Source organism: Vigna angularis, chromosome 3 (assembly GCF_016808095.1).
Source record: "Vigna angularis cultivar LongXiaoDou No.4 chromosome 3, ASM1680809v1, whole genome shotgun sequence".
NCBI lineage: Eukaryota > Viridiplantae > Streptophyta > Magnoliopsida > Fabales > Fabaceae > Vigna > Vigna angularis.
The window spans coordinates 11,903,336-11,924,371 of record NC_068972.1 but is presented as its reverse complement, the minus strand read 5'-3'; the positions used below and the strand labels follow the sequence as shown (position 1 = coordinate 11,924,371).

The 21,036-nt window shown below is 33.8% G+C and overlaps 2 protein-coding genes and 1 long non-coding RNA gene across 5 annotated transcripts; all 3 read right to left on the bottom strand.

Annotated features, from left to right (window-relative positions):
* Positions 1–94: 94 nt before the first annotated feature.
* On the bottom strand, positions 95–2,809 carry LOC128195942 (uncharacterized). 2 transcript variants are annotated; one of them, XR_008247898.1, is made up of 3 exons: positions 2,727–2,809; positions 2,113–2,656; positions 95–398 (listed from the first exon to the last, which is right to left on the bottom strand). It is a non-coding gene; the product is annotated as an uncharacterized LOC128195942 (long non-coding RNA). The 2 variants fall into 2 exon arrangements; XR_008247897.1 differs by lacking the exon at positions 2,727–2,809 and having other exon boundaries at positions 2,113–2,719.
* Positions 2,810–6,546: 3,737 nt separating this feature from the next.
* LOC108342358 (low affinity inorganic phosphate transporter 1) lies at positions 6,547–9,048 on the bottom strand. Of its 2 annotated transcripts, none has more exons than XM_052875078.1 (2): positions 8,981–9,048; positions 6,547–8,334 (listed from the first exon to the last, which is right to left on the bottom strand). In XM_052875078.1, exon 2 carries the CDS (start codon positions 8,300–8,302, stop codon positions 6,689–6,691), a length of 1,614 nt encoding a protein of 537 aa, XP_052731038.1. In that variant the 5' UTR covers positions 8,303–8,334; positions 8,981–9,048; the 3' UTR covers positions 6,547–6,688. The 2 variants fall into 2 exon arrangements, with proteins under 2 accessions (XP_052731038.1, XP_017435609.1); XM_017580120.2 differs by having other exon boundaries at positions 6,547–8,329; positions 8,981–9,025.
* A 6,882-nt stretch (positions 9,049–15,930) lies between these two features.
* On the bottom strand, positions 15,931–19,461 carry LOC108343099 (low affinity inorganic phosphate transporter 1). Its single transcript, XM_017581164.2, has 2 exons — positions 19,241–19,461; positions 15,931–17,739 (listed from the first exon to the last, which is right to left on the bottom strand). The coding sequence occupies exon 2, from the start codon at positions 17,718–17,720 to the stop codon at positions 16,110–16,112; it is 1,611 nt and encodes a 536-aa protein (XP_017436653.1). The 5' UTR covers positions 17,721–17,739; positions 19,241–19,461; the 3' UTR covers positions 15,931–16,109.
* Between the last annotated feature and the right edge of the window lie 1,575 nt (positions 19,462–21,036).

The following is a 21,036-nucleotide window of genomic DNA, read 5'->3' as shown; positions in this document are numbered from 1 at the left end:
TCTAGTTAGATACACACACCACAATCTAGACTTGAAAGAAATGGTACATCATACCATCTACACCCAAGTCTTCACAGAGAAGACACGGCAAACCTACAACACAAAGGTCATCCTAAGGACGAACTGCTCTGATACCATTAATGTCACATCCCGATTATATAATAACCAATATTATATAATAAAGACGTTAACATCCAAATATAGGGAACAGTCGGAGTATGAAGTGTAATTAAATATGAAATTACAGTCATTCACCAATAACAGACACTGAAAATTTAAACTTGAACATTTGAAAGGATTAAACACTACAAGTGTTCAATCAGGAAACTCTAAGAAGACTATTCTGCAACATCAGCAACCTCCAGCTCTTGCTTCAAGGGAAACCTCTTCAACAACGTCTGCTCCCATCCAAATGGATGATCATCGCCAAAGAAACATACCCAAACAGCACATGATAAAAACAATGCAAGGGTGAGCTAGATATAAAAGCATGTTATACATATAGCATAGGTAATTCATATAATCATTCTTAGATTCGTATAAAAGAACAATTAGAGCCTATTCATTAAATCATAATTCCACCCACTCATACAACATGCCAAAGTCATCCAAAAATGGTAAACCAACATTACAATACTTGTTACTTTATACCCCGACTTATTACTTTATAGACCGACTCGTTACTTCATAGACAGACTCGTCCGGACTAGAATGAATTCTGTGTAGCTTCGATGTTCATGCACTCGGGTGATGTAGTAACTGGAACTCTCATCAGCTGCCACCCGAGGTTAGTCCTATCTGTCCAGATACCCTAGGACTAGGACCTCCTGCCGTTCCCACACATGATGTACCCCCTCTACGTGAGGACGAGTACTCACGGAACATCAGGATGAACAACCGGCTAAGCTTCCCACATTCATACTTTACAATTCTCAATAATAAAATTCTGAGTCTCTGTGTAGCTTCGGTGTTCGTGCACCCGGGTGATGTAGTAACTGGAACTGTCATCAGCTGCCACCCGAGGTTAGTCCTATCTGTCCAGATACCCTAGGACTAGGACCTCCTGCCGTTCCCACACATGACGTACCCCCTCTACGTGAGGACGAGTACTCACGGAACATCAGGATGAACAACCGGCTAAGCTTCCCACATTATACTTTACAAATCTCAATAGTCAAATTCTGAGTCATTCCTCCTTGGAACGCTCATTTAATCATTCATACTTTCATTTCATCTCATATATAGTTCATCATTCACTTTTGATCATATATTCATAAATTGTAACCGAAATATTTAAATAACATAACTTACTGTTACATTGAACCTTAACCCCAATTATGAATAATCAGATACTACCATATTATCCCAACAATTCCAACATATTTCATACATTCACATAATTCATGTCATAGATAATATTCCAAACATTGGTACACATAATTCAATCTAAAAGCAAAGGAACTTAAAATTCAACATATTTGTAAAATACTATTTGGACGAGTACTATTCACTGGACATTATTGGACGAACGCTCACTCAATTTAAGGACGAACGCTCACTCAATGTGTTAAGGACGAACGCTACGAACGCTTCACTATTTGGACGAACGCTCCACTATTGGACGAACGCCAACTATTTGGACGAACGCTCATATATTCGGACGAACGCTCACTCACTGTTTGGACGAACGCTCAATGCTGATCATTTTGGACGAACGCTCAGTTTGGACAAATGGACGAACGCTCACAGATGAAACAATGGACGAACGCTAAGAATTGAACTAAGGACGAACGCTCACTCACACTCGCTCAAAGGCCGAACGCTCAACACTGAATTTAAGGCCGAACGCTTGGTCGAGCCATTTGGACGAACGCTCACAAGTTGAAGTCTTGGACGAACGTTTGATCGAGCAATTTGGACGAACGTCCAATGTGGCTCTAAACGAACGAACGTCCAATTTGGATCAAATTGGATGAACGGTTCTGCAGAATTTCTGCAGAATTGCATATTTCCAGAAACATCAAATTCAACCCTTTCTTCCCAGATTTTACCCAGATTTGCATCATACAAAGCATATACAATCACTCAAACAAAAGATCTAGCTCCCCTTACCTCTTGAAGACCTCCTTGAATCATTTCTAGAGAGTTTGATCTTCTTCCAATCTTTAAGAGTTCTTCACTTCTTCTTCTCCCAGCAAACATTGCAACAACTCAACCCAGATCCATCTCAGTCTTCCTGAAGTTGGTAAAGCTCCCAGGTGATCTTCGAACGGCTGGAAACGGAAGGAAGGAAGGCTCCCTTCCTCCTGCTGCTCCCTCTCCCTCACGGCTCTCTCTCTCTCTCACGGCTCTCTCTCTCTCACGGCTCTCTCTCTCTCACTCTTCAAGCCAAAAACAAACGAAACACACTGTCCCCCATAAACTTCCTACGCTTTCTGATTCCCTTCTCTCAAAAGACACCCCCAAAATAAAAAAACTGAAAAACACACCCTCTTCCCCCAGCCGCCCCCTTTTCTTCTTTCCTTGTATCAATAATGCATCCCTCCTCCAAACAAGCACCCGTGTTTTAGGGAAATGGTGGGTGACCACCTTGTCCCACCTTCCTAATTCACGGGTCTTACAGAAGATACCTTGTCGTAGATTATCTTGTCATCATCTATAGTTAGAAAATAAAAATGTTGGCATAATAGATGGATGCGATGAATGGAAAGAGTTTAGAGAATAACCTGGTAATAATAAAAAAAGACAGAATGGAGATGGTAAAGAAGAGTCCAGAAATTAGGTTTGGCAAATGCAATATGCTGACTAATGAAGGCCAAGTGACAACATTATGGCAGTTGGCTATTCGTGGATTGAAAGGTCGGTTAGGGATTAATAAGTGTTTTTCATTGTCATCAAATTAACTTTTTGTGTCATAATAAATTTAATTTAAAACACTGTTCTATGCTTTTCCAGTATATATATATATATATATATATATATATATATATATATATATATATATATATATATATATATATATATACATTTATGTATTTAACTAGACATTGTTAAAATAATTTTCTATAATATTGTGGTGTAATTAATGTAATGTAGTTAGCACATATACAATTAATTAATTCTGAAATATTATTAGAAAGACTATAAGAGAAAGAAATTACAGATAATTAGGTAGTGGAGATGGGATGGGAAAATGGAAGGTGAGTGAGTGTGCACTAGTGACATGGTCTGCTGTGGTCCACTAACATCTGGAATAATAACAGTTTACACGTGTCTTCCATGCACAGGATAGAAGGAGGAAAATCTCCTCAACCTCACAAATCACAATCAATAATATATGTACACAACTAAACAATTAAGCTTAATTATAAAAAATTGTTCATCCCAGCAATTAAAATAAAAAAAAATAATTTAATATTTTGAACCCTTGAGTTGTTTCTATTTATGTGGGATTTTCCCATTTTGATCTCCTTTTTATTAAAATTCTCAATTGAATCTCAAAGTATTAATTTGAATCAATTGAATCTCTGCCGTTAAATTTACTTAACGGGGTTAAGTTTGTGCACAAGTGGAAGGTTGATGTGTCTATTTTTTAAGACTGATGAGAGTTGAAACGTGGTATGGTGAGACCTGAAATTTGGTAAAATGTAATAATTTAATATTTATGTGGGTAAATGAAGAAAAATTATCTTCCCCAACAGCAGAAACCATTTTCAATGGAGAAAATTCCAGCAGGAGAGCTCTTTTGCCTGAAGAGATTTGAGCAATTTTTGGCACCCATTTTAGATTGAAGAGGATTCTCAGAGGCCATGGAGTTCACACATCAAAAGAGCCACCAAAAGCATTGTCATAAGCATTGGAAGAACCATTTAACATTCAGATCAAACTGATCCGCCCATAAATTCTCTATCCTAAACAAACCCAACAACCCCATTTAACATTCAAATCAAAGCCCACAAAATTGTTCTTCTTCAAGACATTCTCAACAAAAACAATTAACTTTTTTCTTCTAATATGTATTTTAATCCACTCACATTGGTTCCAAATCTCCTATACCATACCTATTATCCTTCTTTGTTTTAATTTTCTCTAACTAATGCTAATTTTAAAAAAAGATACCCTCTTTAACGTGAATCGATTGAAAAATTGGAACCAAAGGTGAACAAAAAATGATACCTTGGAGTTGAAGAGCATTAAGGTAGAAGGTAAAGATGTCAATTTCAGTGTTGCAGTGACTGAGAAATGATAAAAATGTATATTGATTTTGTTGTTGGATTGTTGATGATGAGAACCACCATAAGAATATTCATTTTGTTGTTGTGGTGGTGGTCCTTGTGGTAGTTTTTGGGACTAGAAAGACCAGAAAATCTTGAAAAGCAATAAAGGGCATACATCAGATTTTGCAGATCAAATCTAAAGTTGAGGTCTTTGAACTCCTTGAGTCTGGCTCTAAACTGAAAAGTACAGACACGAACAGAGATGAGAAGAGGAAGAAAGTAAAGAGGTGTGAGGGTAGAAAACGAAGATTATTATTTTGTCTTTGGATCTAACTTTGCCTTTGTCTTTGAATCTAACTCTTTCTGTTGACCACTAAACTTGTTCAACATTGAGGCGCGACGAGATGGTGGATGCGTGAAGAAGGTGGCGGTGCAGCGAAGGCGCTACTGGCGTTCTCACGATGACTTCACGATTGCGACGTAGCAAGATGGTGACGGCGAGACTGAAGGCTTCGCAGCGGCGACGCTAGGGAAATTAGGTTTGTGCTATTGGAAAAGATGACTCTAACGTAGTGATGTGGCAAAAACTGACCACATCAACATTCTAACATGTGCACAAACTTAATCCCGTTAAATAGGGGCTCCATTGATTCAAATTAGTATTTTTAAGGACTCAATTTGAGATTCTAATAAGAATGAGATCAAAATAGGAAAAATGCACGTAAATAGGAACAACTAAAGGGTTTAAACCAACTTAATATAACTGAGTTATTTCTTATAAATTAACTCAGATTTATTTCTTGATAATGTATAGTCCCGTACCTTTTACTTCTTAAATTAATAAATTTTTATGTACATTAAATTCTATACCTTTCAAGCTTTTTGATGTCCCAATCTATTAAGTTATGTAGATAAATGAATGAAATTAACTATTTTATTAAAATAGCAAATTTAGGGATATATTGATGCCATAAATAAAGGAAATCTTGTTAGAGTATTTTATTGAATCCTACAAGTCACAGATTTAAAACACATATAAAGTTTATAAAATTTAATAAATGTATTATTTTAGTAATTTTAGATATCATATAAGTAAAAAATTCGCCATGCAATTATATTAAAAATAGATTTATTATGTACATTATGCACTCAATTAAAAGATAAATTGTCGTGTATATATATATATATATATATATATATATATATATATATATATATATATATATATATATATATATATATATTAAAGTCGGTTTAAAGAAAATTTCAGACATTAGAGTATGCCCTGCGAATATTTGACTACAAATTTAAGAAGTACAGATATATTTAAACTTTTTTTATTGAGACGATTTGATGGAATAACTTATATGCAGTGTGTACGTATAAATGAACATGAGTATGAGTGGGATAGTTTGACTTCAACCATGGTGTCGTCCACGGTATTTTGTCTTCAAACTCTAAATAGAAATCTTAGACGAATAAAAATCAAGCAATGGGGCCATTTCCTTTAGGAAAATGATACTTGAACAACCATTTTTGACAACATTTAGACACGCGCACACGTGTCAAAATCTGAGTGGTCCATTTTCATTTAATTTTTCCAACTAGACCACTCAGATTTTGACACGTGTGCGCGTGTCTAAATGTTGTAAAAAATGGTTGTTCAAGAAACATTTTTCTTTCCTTTATTCAATATAATGCAAATGAGACATAGTATGCATCAGCGGATATGCACTGCGGCCAAAAAAGATTCAAAAAAGGGTATTCACACCTACTCTTCTTTTTTCTGATACACATGAATCCACTTTTAATGATGAGGTATTAAATTAACATATTTAATTAAAATATAAAGTTAATTATTCAATATAAAACTAACAAAAACAGGTATAAGATTGTTATATAAAGAAGCGAGTTAGTTAAATTATTTCCACTTGAATCGTGAATAGATGAAAAATGAATGAATATTTTTTTTTCTTTCTTTAATAATTATTCACAGCTTAAAGAGAGCCAAGAGAAAAATTATGAAAGATAACAGCATGAATTTGATTATATATAAGAAATATTCGCAGCGCTTAAACACGAAAGAACACGTATCCGACTATTTCAAACCATAATATAAGGAAGGTCAAGATTGAAGCATGGTATAAAGATGTAGTCAAACACTAGAAACTGTTGTTCATAACCACACCAGATAGTGTGAACATATTTTGCTACAGTTAAATGAAAAAGGAAAACACAAAGGGGTTGAGAGGATAAATAAACATTTTAAAACTGTATGTATGTATATATACGAAACTGATTGTATTTCAAAAGAAAGCAGAACAAAGAAACATAATACACGTAATTCCAAGGACTTTCTAAGCTGAAAGAAACAGAAATCAAGTCTAATGACTAAATGGTATTGACCAGTAAGTGCACACTATATACTAGGAGCCTACGAATAGACATATGAAAAGAAACTAAAAATGAAGTTAGACAGATGTTCTAACTTCAAGACCGGCTTCCATTGCTGATTCTCTTGTAGGAGTATTGTTTTGTTCAGCTTCACCAGACATCTCCTCCAGCGATTTTCCTTTAGATTCAGGAATCAGAAACGTAAAGATAAACCCCAAGAGGTTAATGCCAGACAAAATAAGAAGTGTATTTCTTAGTCCAATGCCGTTTTGAGCATAGAGGAAGCCAAAAGCCCCTACCATTGCCCCAGCTTTCCCAGCTGCAGCCGATATGCCATGACATGTTGACCTTAGTCTTGCAGGGAAAATCTCTGCTGGCACCACGAATGTTGTGGCATTTGGACCAAAATTGGCAAAGAAGAAGGTCAATGAATATAGGACAACAAACCCAATTTGGTTGCCGCTCACGGTCCAGTGGTGGTATGGAATGGCTAAGGCAAGCATGAAGACAGTCATAAAGAAAAACCCCATCAACTGAATTGTAAACCTGCCCATCTTATCAATGAGTGCCACTGTGAACCAGTAACCAGGGACAGTACTGCAAAGGGCTATGAGGGTCTGTGCTCTAGCAATTTTGGAAACCTCTTGAATGGCATTCATGGTTTTTGCTGCAGGAATCCAACCAATAGCACTGAAAACGTCTTTCTGAAAAAGATTCTGACTGTAATAGGCAATGTCCAACAGGAACCAAGTACTGGCTGTTCCAACAAGGTGAAGTCCATGGCGTAGTAGGAACTCTTTAGTGAACAGGCCAAACTCATTCCCCCTTCCTCTTCTTCCGTTCAATTCCTCAACTTTCTCTTGTTCGGTTTCTATCTCAACTTTCTCTGGTTCAGCTTCTATCTCAACTTGCAACACCTTTGACATATCTGCAGCAGCTTGCCTCGTATTCTTGGCAACCAAGGCAGTGTATCTCGCAGTCTCCGGCATTTTCATGCGCCAATAGTATGTGATCACAGCAGGGATTGCACCAAACATCAAGATTATCCTCCAAACGTAATCAGCTTGTGGCACTGTGGACAGAAGTGGGTTGACCTGGAATGTTGGAGCAGGGTAGAGAGCACCGAAAGCAGCTGACACTGCTATTGCAACCAGGCCACCAGCCAAAATTCCAAAACCTTGCATGGCAAAAACAGCAGCTATGAACGCTCCACGAGTCTTCTTGTTGGCATACTCAGCCATGATGGTGGCGGAAAGAGGGTAGTCTCCACCAATGCCAAATCCAAGCCAGAAGCGGAAGAAGCAAAGGGTAGCCATGACAGCTTTTTGGTCTTTGCCAAAGGAAAGACCAGAAGCAATTGAACTTACGACCATGAGCATAAGGGTCATCCCGTAGACACGCTTCCTTCCCATTTTGTCACCAAGCCACCCAAAGAAAAGTTGGCCTGCAAGGGATCCACAGAATGCGACACCATTGATGGCAGCTGAAACATTTGCTGGCAGAGAACCCGGCTTATCATGGCCTTCAGTATAGTATATGCGGCCAAGTAATTTGGTGACAAGGGATATGCAGAACAGGTCATAAGAATCAGTGAAGAAACCCATTCCAGCAATCACAATTGCAGTGAAATGATACCATTGTGTCTTAGCAACATCCAGTGCATTAAGCACATGCAGAGATTGCCCACCCATGCTTTTCTTCCTTCAATCTTTCAGGACCTTATCTTCAGAAAAACACAAAATAGCTAACATCAGAAAATAATATATATAGATAAACATCAAGAGTGATACCTATAATGATGGAGAGAGAGTTTTAGTGGTTACCAACGGCCCGAAAATAGATAAGATTTAAAATTTTAAATGACAAAATTATGTATTTCATTTTTTAATACTAACACCCACTTTTTATGAAAAACCTCTCAAACACTAATCACATGACACTTTTCTTTTAAAATATAAAATAAAATTATCAAAGATATTAGGTGAGTATCAAGAGAATGATGCAGGCAAAAGTTGAATCTAATACCAAAATAGACAAGAGAAGAAGAAAAAATACCACTAACAACTAAAACAGTAATTTAAAAAACAAGGAGATAATTAACCTAAAGAGAGCAGAACTTTATCCTGCATTCTAACGTGTGCATTGAAACCCTCAAGTGAATAAGATCACGTAGATATGTAGATGTTTAGAGTGAAAAACCCAGAAAGCAACAGAGAAGGACTGATATATTAAATGCAGAAGAATTTATTTATTTCTTAAAAGATCAAACTATATTAAAATCATAACTATATAAACTATAAACATTCTCGTATTACATACACCAGCAGAAAGCAGATCACAGAGACTTAACGTGAGAAGATATTACACACCTCAGTAGCACACCGCAAATCACCAACGTAAGGTAGTAAGCTTTGATCAAAGGAATTTGATGTAAAAGGAGGGATGGTTCCCTATTTAAAAGAAACCATTCTATCTTATCTTAGTAAAAGATATAACTAACCAAAATATTCTTTATCTATTTCCTTTTAATCTTTTTATTTATTTGTTAGAGATTAAAGATAATGATAATTACAAAGGATAAGCAGTAGATATATAATATTAGGAAGCAATATGATTAGATTAAATTTCATCCTTAAAAATATCTTTAGATCTCTATTTTTTAAATATAAAATTAATACAGAAATTTCAAATTTTGAATTCTGTTGATATTTTTAACTTTTTTCAGTTTTTATTTTTATTATTGGTAATTATATTTTATGACATTTTTCTTCTTTATTCATTGTTATGACTCTAAAAAAAAAAGAAAGTAAATTCAAATTCAAAATTTGAAAATTCTAAAGAAATATAAGTCCTGACACAGTTAATTAACTACTTTACCATTTTGTTTCAAGGTTAATTTTCTTTTTCTATCCGTAGATGAAAATGAAAAATTACGTTGATAGACTAGTTTTTAAATAAGATCTTTTTAAATAAAATAAGCTTTTTACAAATTAAAATTAATTTATGAGTAAGCTAAAATTAATTTTTATATAAATTAAAAATAAAAATTTAGATAAATCAAATAAAATAATTTCTATAAATTAACTTATGCATAAATTAATTTTAACTCATAAAACTTATTTAAATTTTTTCAAATACGTATAAAAAATATCATATAAACATATTTAAACAATATATCAAAATATCTTTTTCCCGTTAGATATCCTAAATACATCTTTGGGTACTTTAAAAACTTATAAAATATTAAATAGACGGCAAGTTTTATATGAAAATCAAATAACAAAACAAAACAGAAAAAAACCTAAATTTAGGTTAATAGAAATAAAAATTTTGCTTAATTTTTTAGTATATTCATTATTTTTTTATTAATTGTATTAAAAATAGTAAATATCAATTAGTTTTTACACATACCAAATTTTATTTGCTAGTATATCTCGTCTGAGTTGCAGTATTATCATTAGTCCCCATACAAATTAAAAAGATATGATGAGATAGAAGATAATAAATAAGAAAAAAGATACTATGGAATTATCATATTCTATAAAAAAAATATTTTATCATAATTTAGTCGTTAGCCAATTATTAATTATTATCGATTTTTTTAATTGATGTTGTTATTTTTCACTAAGGAATACACTTTAAAAAAAGAGTATGGAGGCTGAGAACTACATAAATTTACCAAAATATTTCGGAAAAGACCATCCTATTCCATTTATAATTTTTAATATCAATACATTATATATATAAGAGTCTACAGAATAAGATATTAATAGTATATTCTGAATAATAAAGCTCATTTATTTTAATATTAAAAATTCAAACATATAAAATATAATTTTAATGAATAAGTTTTATTATCTAAAATAATATTATTTTTATATCTTTTTTTTAAAAATCTTTTATTCTCTCTTTAAGTTTTTTAACTCGTAATTCATATCTTAAAATATGTACCTAAGTGATTACTGTATAAAGTCTTCAAGCATGCTCAACCATATTTTAAAAAAGAGTAAGTTAGTTTTTTCATCTTTTTTCTAATTTGTACATTTTTCCATGCATGTAGTAGTTGATGAGTGCATGTGTTATTTGAGTCTTTTATAGAACACTCTCTCCTGATTAGTGATACTAACAATATGCTCTTATCATGATTCTGTGATTTGTAGGAGTAAATAGAATTTCTTGAATTGAGAGAGTCGTTCTAGGTCCCTTAGAACAAATTTGAGCTTCTAATAGGTAAGATAAGCTAACTATCACATTTAAAGTCTTTAATAAGTCTTTAGCCTATTATGCATGTTGAATTTGGTATGAATGTGTAGTTTGATATGGAAATTCTATTTAGATGGCTTGTTGAGTGAAATTGGTTTTTGGTTGCTTGGAATTAATGGAATATTTGTCTAGAATTGCTTAAAATGTATGTTGAAATCTATTGGTTCAAAATGATTGTATGTTTTTTGAATTGATTGGTTTGGTGTTGACTTGATAAAATGAGTCTATAGTCATTTGGGCAAATTGGTATTCAATCTGACAATGAAACATGTTTTTTGGAAATGAGTCAAGAATACCAATTTGGTTATTTGAATAAGCCTTTAGTTCATCATATCAAAGTTAGATTGTTGCAAGTTTTTCGATATGGCATTGAGTGTCAGTTTCACTACTGAGTGAACCAAATGCGAATAGTCTGGTGTTGAGCGTCAGACCTGATGTTAAGCGCTACCTATTTCGAAGCTAGTGCATGTTTTTTGTGATTTTCTTATTCTTGCTTGTTTTGAAGTGGTTTGTATGGATTCAATGCATACTTATTTGGAATTGTTAATGCTTCATGGATGGTAAACATGGTTGTGAGTATGTATGGTATGTGATGTGAGAAGAATTTCAAGGAGAAATTCTTATAATATTTTTATTTAGTGTATGTATTGATGTAAGGATTTTGTATTGGAGATTATCCTAATACTCTAATAATAACATTTAATCTCAAGTCGAGAAAAGTAAGATATGTCGTGAAGAGTAGTACAAAAAGTCCTAATCTAGAAGTTTTTCCTTGGTCATAGATGATTAACAGACTAAGCTTGTATGTGGTAGCTTAGGTGGGTAAGTTGTTTCACCACCACAATTGCAGAATCCCTAAAGTTTGACATTAATATATGTATCCAAATAGTCAAGTCTAGAATAAATAATTGTATAACTCAGGATTGATTAATATAAATTATGTGTTAATATCTTTATTTCAATTGTATGATCAATCTTTTTGGTATCCTGCTGTCTTTGTTTGTTTATGTTTTTGTCTTTTCTTTTCCAATGATCATTTTAATGGTGTGAGCAGAAGAAGGTATCTTTGTTGATTAGGTGCTGAATGGCGAGGGTGCAAAAGCATATATGCTTAGTTTTATGTATATATTAGATTTTTGTAAAAAATCTAATATATTGTTTGCTTTAGTGCAATATAACTCTTAGTATAAGAATACTATAGTGTGTATATTTTGGTGTTACAATTATACCAGGATAATTATAATAGTATCATGTATATTTTGATGTTACATTTTTTTGCATCAGAGCAATTATTCCTTAATAAATTTGTAGGTTTGAGTGTGCTAAGTTTCTATTGTGAAAATGGTTGTTAAATTGCTCATTGGAACGAAAAACAAAGACAACTTGTGACTAAGTAAAAATGCGAACCAAGAGAAAATGCGAGAGAGTGTAATAATAAAGAAATACGAGAATTTGAAACTAAAGGTTGCAAATTCTTATTCACTAATTTAAAATATAATTTTATGCAATAAAATTGATAAGTATTAATATTAGTTAGCTACTTATTATTTTTGAAATTGAAAATACTAATTCTACTTATTATTTTTCTTTTCCAAATATTATTCCCCTCTAAAATATAGACTCACAAATTTATTTTTAGGGTTAAATATGTTTTTGGTCCCTGCGAAAATTGGAATTAGTCCCTCTTCAAAACTTTGGACTAATTTAGTCCCCAAACTTTAGAAATATGTGAATTTAGTTCTTTTAACCAAATTTTGTTAACACTATTTGATGTTTAAAACGCATTTCTCAGTAAACATTGAAGCAAAAATGTATCAAACGATGTAAACAACTCAAATGTTATCATGAAATGCACTTGAAACATCAAATAAACCTAACAAAATTTAGTTAAAAGGACTAAATTCACACATATCTAAAGTTTGAGGACTAAATTAAGTCAAAGTTTTGAAGATGGACTAATTCCAATTTTCGCCCAATTTTCGCTGAAAGTTAAGGGACCAAAAACATATTTAACCCTTATTTTTATTTTAACTTGCTTTTTTAAAATATTCTTTATCAAATATTAAATGAGAATGGAGTAAAAGCTAGTATAAAACTAATTATTTATAATTACAAATATATATATATATATATATATATATATATATATATATATATATATATAACATTTTATATTTATATCAAATTCAAATCAGATAGAGTTTAATATGTTAATGTATGTTTTATAATAAAACCTCTTAAAATAATTTACAAGAAAATATTACCTAACTAATTTTTTTTTCTAATTATTACAATATTATTATCTACAATTTTTTCTATAAGAAAATTTTCGATAAATTATTCAGAACTTCTTAATAATGTTGCTGCAAAATTTGATTCGTATAAAAGAATTATACCATTGATGCACACGTAAGTAAATTGGCAAGTACCACTTCACCACCCACGACACTCTTTTCTTCCAGTATCCATTCTCTTCTATAATGGATTGGAAAGATGGGAAGTATAAGGTGCAGTAGGATGTAGCATTATAACTTCACACATACATATGTTTTTTATATATTTTTTTTCGTGTTTAAAGGAGTTTAATATTCAATATTTTCTTGAATTTAAAGGAGGATTGTAAATATAATATATAATATTTTTAATTAGTATTATGATCGTGCTAATTTGGAGTACTACACATACTCTTCTTCTTCTTTTTCAAAAAACAATAGAAAAACAAAAACAAATATCCTCTCAAAATTCGGGTGAGCTGAATTCTGAATCTACTACAGCAGACAGGTTTAGGAAATAATGTTTCAAAAAGTTTATTGGTATACTTTTTAAAAAAAGTCTTATTAAAAATAAAATCTTATGTAGGTTGATTTAATCAATAAATATCTCGTGTTTTCTTTTCCCTTTTGTATTTAATTTCCTTATGCGGAATAATGCTTCGGATTGATTGCTGCATTTACTGAGTGAACTTTTCAGCACTTTATAACCCAATTTTCTTTGCCCTTTTTACCAATAAGTAACTCTGTTAATAGATGCAGTATTACACAATGTTTTATTTTAGGCTTAATTACCTACTTAGTCCCATGTTAAGAGGTGAATTGCTGTTTAGTACCCGGTTTTAAAAGTGTAGACATTAGGTCCCAAAGTTGTGAAAATTGTATCAATTGAGTCCCTTCCGTTAAGTGGATAATAACGGAGTTAACTTTCGTCTCACGTGGCAAAGGAATCTGCTTTTTTTATTCTCTCTCTTCTGCCTTTTCCTGAAATCTCTCCAACTTTTTTTCTCTTTTCCTTTACCTTTGACTCCAATGCGTTTTTTATTCTCTCTCTTTTTAACTAACGTTCTGATATTTCACAGCCTTCGTTGTGGATCTGGATGAAATCCCAGCCTAGCAGCAAGCTCTTGGTCCCACAAGCAAGGTGGTGGTGGTAGGAGAGGAGGCACTGTTGGTGGTGGCGGCGCTGCCACCGGAAATTCTCTGACAGGAAGGGCATATTGTAAGGGTTGGCACTGGAAGCTGCATAAAAAGGGGTCCCTGCAATGCTGTTTTCATCGATTTAAGCTCTTCCAACTCTTTTTGCAGCATCTTGTTCTCTTCTGTTAGACTTTCACAGCATTTTTTCAGTATCTCACAGTTCACTTTCGTTTGCTTCAGTATCTCACAGTTCACTTCCGTTCACTTCCGTTTGCTTCTCTACCTCTAACTCAATTTCTTCTCCGGCCAACTCATCTCGCTCTCTCTTGATGATGCTTGATGAGTTGAGAAACGAAGACACTGCACTCGGAGGAGAAGCACGACGGTGAAAATCAAAACATTCATCGGAATCCTTCCTTTTCTGGCTTTGTCTTTGTCTTTGCCTTCGTTCATGGCTCTTCATGCATGTTTCTTGTGACTGATCTTGGAGGCCTTCGTTCATGGCTACTTGATATTAAAATTTCCATTGAATTTGTATCTTCTATAAAATAATATTCCTTACAAAAAAATATTTTATTATTTTTAATTATAAATATGAAAGTAATAATTTACTGTAAAAACATAATTAACTACAGATAAAAAAATTATATAAATATAATTTTATAATTTTTTTAATTTTTTATCATTTAAATAAATTGACACATTAATTATTAAAATACAGCGTGTCGTTAAAAGGAAACGTTTAAATTATTATTATTATTATTTTTGAAAACGTAAAGTATTTATAGTAAATATTAAAAAAACTCCACGATTTAATCTAATCTAAGTATATTGAATTGAGTTTTATGGATTGAATAACAAGTTTATTAAATCTATTAAACGATATTCATTAATAATGAGAATATAATTATTAGGCAATTTATTTTAAGTCTCTGGTAAGCGGACAAATCCTACAAAAGATATGCGGCTGTGTCAAAGGTAAAGGAAAAGAGAGAGAAAGTTGGAGAGATTTCAGGAAAAGGCAGAAGAGAGAGAATAAAAAACGCAGATTCCTTTGTCACGTGAGACGAAAGTTAACTCCGTTATTATCCACTTAACGGAAGGGACTCAATTGATACAATTTTCACAACTTTGGGACCTAATGTCTACACTTTTAAAACCGGGTACTAAACAGCAATTCACCTCTTAACATGGGGACTAAGTAGGTAATTAAGCCTTTATTTTAATAAACCCATCACATACAATATTTTTCCTTCAGAACAAAGAACACATTATGAACTTTTTTATTGTGTTGGTTTAATCGATACCGCTCTTGTAAGTATGATAAGAGTTGAAGGATTCTATGAAAGAATATGAAACTTGGGAGTGCTTATTTAGAAAGACACAAAGTTTAAGGCAAACTTTGATTTTTCTCTTCTATTTACCATAAGCCTGTACAAGATATATCAATTATCTTAAAAAAAATTGTCTCTGCCATACAAAATGGAGGAAAGAAAATTAAAAAATAAAACCTTTTATTATTGAATTAATATTGTAGAATCTGTTCCACAGTAAAAGTATGCATATACATATATATGATATCATAGTGAGAACTCAAAACAAAACTTTTCTTCAATACCTTCAGCTACAGATATGAAATACACGTATGATTTAAGCGCCTCTTTAAATTAAAGACAGGAATGAAATGCACACCGTTGGTTATTGATTTAAAATTACAACATCGAGAAACATATATCTACATCATATAGTGCATTTGGCTGTAGAAACCTGAACTAAAACTGTCATACAATAGTGGCATTACTTGAATTTTGGACTACTTTGTTGATTAAACTGGAACCGTCCTAGTAGACCCTGCCATCTCTACAGCCTCAGGACCTTCTTCATTCTCCCCACTCAACTCTTCCAGTGATTTTCCCTTTGATTCTGGCACTAAGAAGGTGAATAACATTCCTAAGAAGTTGACCACACCAAGCACAATGAGAGAGTTCTTAACCCCAATACCAGTTGGGTAACCGTGATCAACCTTTTTGGGGTCCGTACTCTGTGCAGCATACAAGAACCCAAATGCACCCACAATTGCTCCTGCCTTTCCTGCTGCAGCTGAGATTCCATGACAGGTGGATCTTAACCTTGCTGGGAAAATCTCCGCTGGTACAACAAACGTGGTGGCATTTGGACCAAAATTGGAGAAAAAAAAGGTGAGAGAGTACATCACAACAAACCCAATTCTGTTTTCTCTCTTGGTCCAGTGATTGTAAGGTATGGCAAGAGCAAACATGAAGACAGTCATGAAGAAGAAACCCATCAATTGGATGGCGAAACGTCCCATGTAATCAATAAAGGCCACGGTAAACCAGTACCCCGGCACGGTGCTGCAAAGTGCTATGAGTGTTTGTGCTCTTGCAATCCTATAAACTTCATGGATTGCATTCATTTCTTGTGAAGGAGGGAGCCATCCAATGGCACTGAAAATGTCCTTTTGGAAAAGGTTCTGGCTGTAGAAGGCAATGTCCAACAAAAACCATGTTACTGTGGTTCCAAGCAAGTGCAACCCATGGCGTTTGGCAAATTCCTTGCTGAACAAGCTATACCTTTGGTTTTCACTCTCAACAATGTGGTTCAACTTATCCTCTTCAGCTTCAATCTCAACTTGCAGCACCTTGGACATGTCTGAAGCAGCTTGTTTTGCATTCCTGGCTACAAGGGCCGTGTAACGAGCTGTCTCTGGCATTTTCATACGCCAGTAGTAGGTAACCGCAGCTGGAACTGCACCAAACATCAAAATGATACGCCAAACATAATCAAAGGAATGAACTATTGATCCTTCTGGGTTTTCTTTGTAACTGGGAAGATCGTATTTGTGGTCATATGCAGATGACACAATCAAGGCAACTATTCCACCAGCCAAGATTCCAAATCCCTGCATGGCAAACACTGCAGCAATGAATGCCCCTCGAGTCTTTTTGTTGGCATATTCAGACATGATTGTAGCCGATAGAGGGTAGTCACCACCAATCCCAAAGCCAAGCCAGAACCTGAAGAAACAAAGTGTGGCCATGACACCCTTTGGGGTATCTCCAAAAGAGAGCCCCGAGGCAAGGGAACACACTACCATCAGCATAAGAGTTAAGCCATAAACCTTTTTCCTTCCCAACTTGTCACCAAGCCATCCAAAGAAAAGCTGGCCAGCCAAAGTACCGCACAGTGCTACACCAGTCACTGCAGCTTGCACATTAGGAGGAAGGACACCAGGCTTTGGTTTGGATATGTCTGTGTAATATATCCTCCCCAGCAACTTGGTGACAAGAGAAATACAGAAGAGATCATAGGCATCGGTAAAGAATCCCATTCCAGCAATCACAATAGCTGTGAAGTGGTACCATTGCGTCTTCGCCACATCGAGTGCATTAAGCACTCCCAATTCTCTTCCAGACATCACTCACTAACTCTTTTACCTGATGTGCCCCAAGCAGCGATTAGAAATTTTCAGCACAACATAAAAAGATAACGGTTTCTATATGTGTGACTAACACAACTCCATATTCTTCTTCCCTTTGTTATTGTTTTTCATAACAAAACAATGAATGGAAAAAACTGTTATTTGCAATAATAGCCAAGGAGTAGTATGAACGTGTTCCTCACTTTCTACTAATTATCACAAAAAATTGAATTATTGACAAAATAAGTGGAGTAGACTTTTTTTAAGAAATTAATAATTTCAACGATTTGAAAAAAAGAAATACAGCTGATGTTCGTCTTTCTCAGGCTGATGCAATGGATTGATGATAAAAAAAAAACACATACTACGGTTTTTTTCTACTATATCCATAGTCAACAGCCACCAAAGTTGAATAATCCCAAATTAAATCTAGAAAATGTTTGAAAGGAATTTGACGGTAAACTAACAAAGACTCCAATTCCAGCTCTGAAAGCTTCTCACTTCATATATACGTTAACAAAACCTTATCATATAAAATCAAGTTTACCATTAAATTGATAAGATCTTTTGTATGAAAAGAAAGATTAACACAATAACAAAGTCATGTGAAAATTGTGTATAAGAAGATTTATTATCGCTTCAGGTAAGGCTTTAACTGCCTCCCTAAATTGCTTAGATGTGGAACAACCGCATGAACTATTGAACCGGCGAGTCAACTTCAGTATATACCAAGACAAAGAAAATTTGGTTCAGAAATTGGAAATTCAGAGGTAATTTTGCACTATTTTTTTTCTCGTGTCCCTACCAAACCTAATGAGCGAAAACATGGAGAAAAAAGGGGTGCGAATAGATTGCAAACAGGAAATATGGTGTTGAAGCCAGTCACTAGCAGACCACGAGTAGCACGAGGAAACCAGAAAAATCTCATAATTGGTAAAGACAAAAGAAGCATAGACGCTGGAAAAGACTTATCCAAAACTGTTGAAGTTAAATAAATGGAAAAACAGAAGGCAGAGGAGGAGGGTTAGTTAAATTTGTTTTCCGAACAATAAATTTCAGTGCGAATTTTCGGTTTTGTTTGAGGGGACGAGGTTGGTGTTGTTGCACGGAAAATCAGCAGAAACTCCATAAAAAAAGGAATTAAGAGAAGGGATAAGGCAGAAAGTAGTTTTCTTTTGAGTTTGATTTGTTGGGTGAGAATAACAGGAGGAGAAGCAGCACTTTGCAAAATGGGTGGGTCAGTGGTGATGATAGAAGAGAAGAATCATGAAATCGATATCCTGAATGATAGGGTTAAAAAGAGATTCCAGATTTTTAGTGGGGGAAGGGTAATGATTAATTAATTATATAAAATGGAGAAAGTGAAGTTGTGTTGTGTGCTTAGAAAAGTGGGCCTCCCACTATGAGGAACTCTGGAACAGACTACAACTACAGTGAGTTACTTCCACTAACAAGTTCCATGCATCAGCAAAAAATGGAAAGAAGAGAACTTTCCATGAATTGAAATAGGGTCTCACCTGCTACCGACAGCAGACACTGGTTGTTACCACGGTTAGGTTGAAGGAGGAGGATGACGTGGTGGTTTGGAACGAAGAGATAAAGAGAGAGGGGAGAAGGAGTTGTTATATATAGTGCGTAGGATATTTCAAAAGTCCAGAACCAGAGAGTATATATCTCGCATATACCCCATTCCTATACTTTGTAGAATTCACACTTTCAGGTCAACGCCTTCACAGTTTGCTTGCTTCATCTCTTTCTTTTCATTCTCTTTTTATCATTTTCTTTTGCTTCTAAAATATTGTAAGTTAAAACAATCACAATGTCTTATTATTCCTTGTAGTTCGGTTATCTTACCAATGTTTATATATTGCTTAAGATATAACTAGTTTCCTTTCTACTCCAATTTTAAGCCATTATATTAAAAATAACGCTTAGAAAACTGAAAAGTTTAATTTTAAAAATAAATAGTTATTCTTTTTCTCTTATCTTTGATATAAGATACTATATAAGAAATACTATTGTTACTTTTGTTTTGTTTCTTTTTATAAGATAATAATTTATGGTTTATAGGAACTGTGGGATAATTTACGACTTTTAGAAACTATTTGTATTTTTTTTCTCACGTATCGTTATGAGCAGCTTGATTACGATGACAGATTTAATGCGTTCACATTATTAATAATAAGTTAATGAGATTTAATAATCAATAAGAATAAAGTCTGTATATTAATATAATATTTTTTAAAGAAACCCAATAAAATAAACTAGTTTACTAATTCTTTAGTATATGCAAGTCTTTTGTATAGGTACACATGGGAACCTCCTCTTCGGTTTTCCCCGTTTGACATGCAAAAAGCTGGCCGGATTTAAATCGGTCTAACTAACATTTTTATCCTTTTTGTATAATGTTTAATTCACATATCTGTGGACTCGTATACCAATAAGGAGCATTGGTATCTTGAAGCTACTGTGAAGTTTTGATTATGATAAAAACTGAAGAATTGAAGACTCTAAATGCATATTTGTTAAACACATTTTGTAGAAACAAATGTATAGGATAAAATGTAATGATGTAAAAACTCTAAGAAGTTTTCGTATTTAGTGAGTCATTGCACAAATAATTGATTATCAAGAGGAATAATCGATTATCACGAGCTAGTTTAGAAGAGAGTTGTTTGCGCAAATAATCGATTATTACACAGAATAATCGATTATCACTGTTTCATTTAATTATGTCCAAATCTCTGGAATAATCGATTATTGTTCAGGATAATCGATTATCACTTTTTTGAAAACCCCATAACGGACACAAATAATCGATTATCACTTATGGTAATCGATTATCAGTGGCAGTTGGGAAATGTCTTTTCAGTTTTTGACCCTACACGAAACTAGGCTTATAAATAGAGGTCTTCACAGCTCTTAGAAAAAACTTTTCAATTGAGAGTATTAGAGCTTTGTGCCTAAGGGAAGCTCTCTGTGAGTGAAAAGGATCTATGCCATTTTGAGAATACAGTTTGTCTGAGGAAGTTCTCAAAGTGATAGAGTGCTCTTGTCTGGTCTTGTGAATAGGAGAAGCTCGCGCTTTGTATGTCAAAGGTCGGAGTAGTTCTCTTCAAGTTGGTAGAGCTGTTGCTTCCGGTTCGTGCGTCGAAGGAAGCTCTTCCGGTTTGTTTGTCGAAGGAAGTTACTTGTTGCACTCTTCTGGTTCGTTTGTCGAAGGAAGGTGTTTTCTATTCTTTGCTCATTTCATTATCTTGTAATCTGTACAACTATATTTTTAGTGAAAAATGTTAATCACTATTTATAGTGA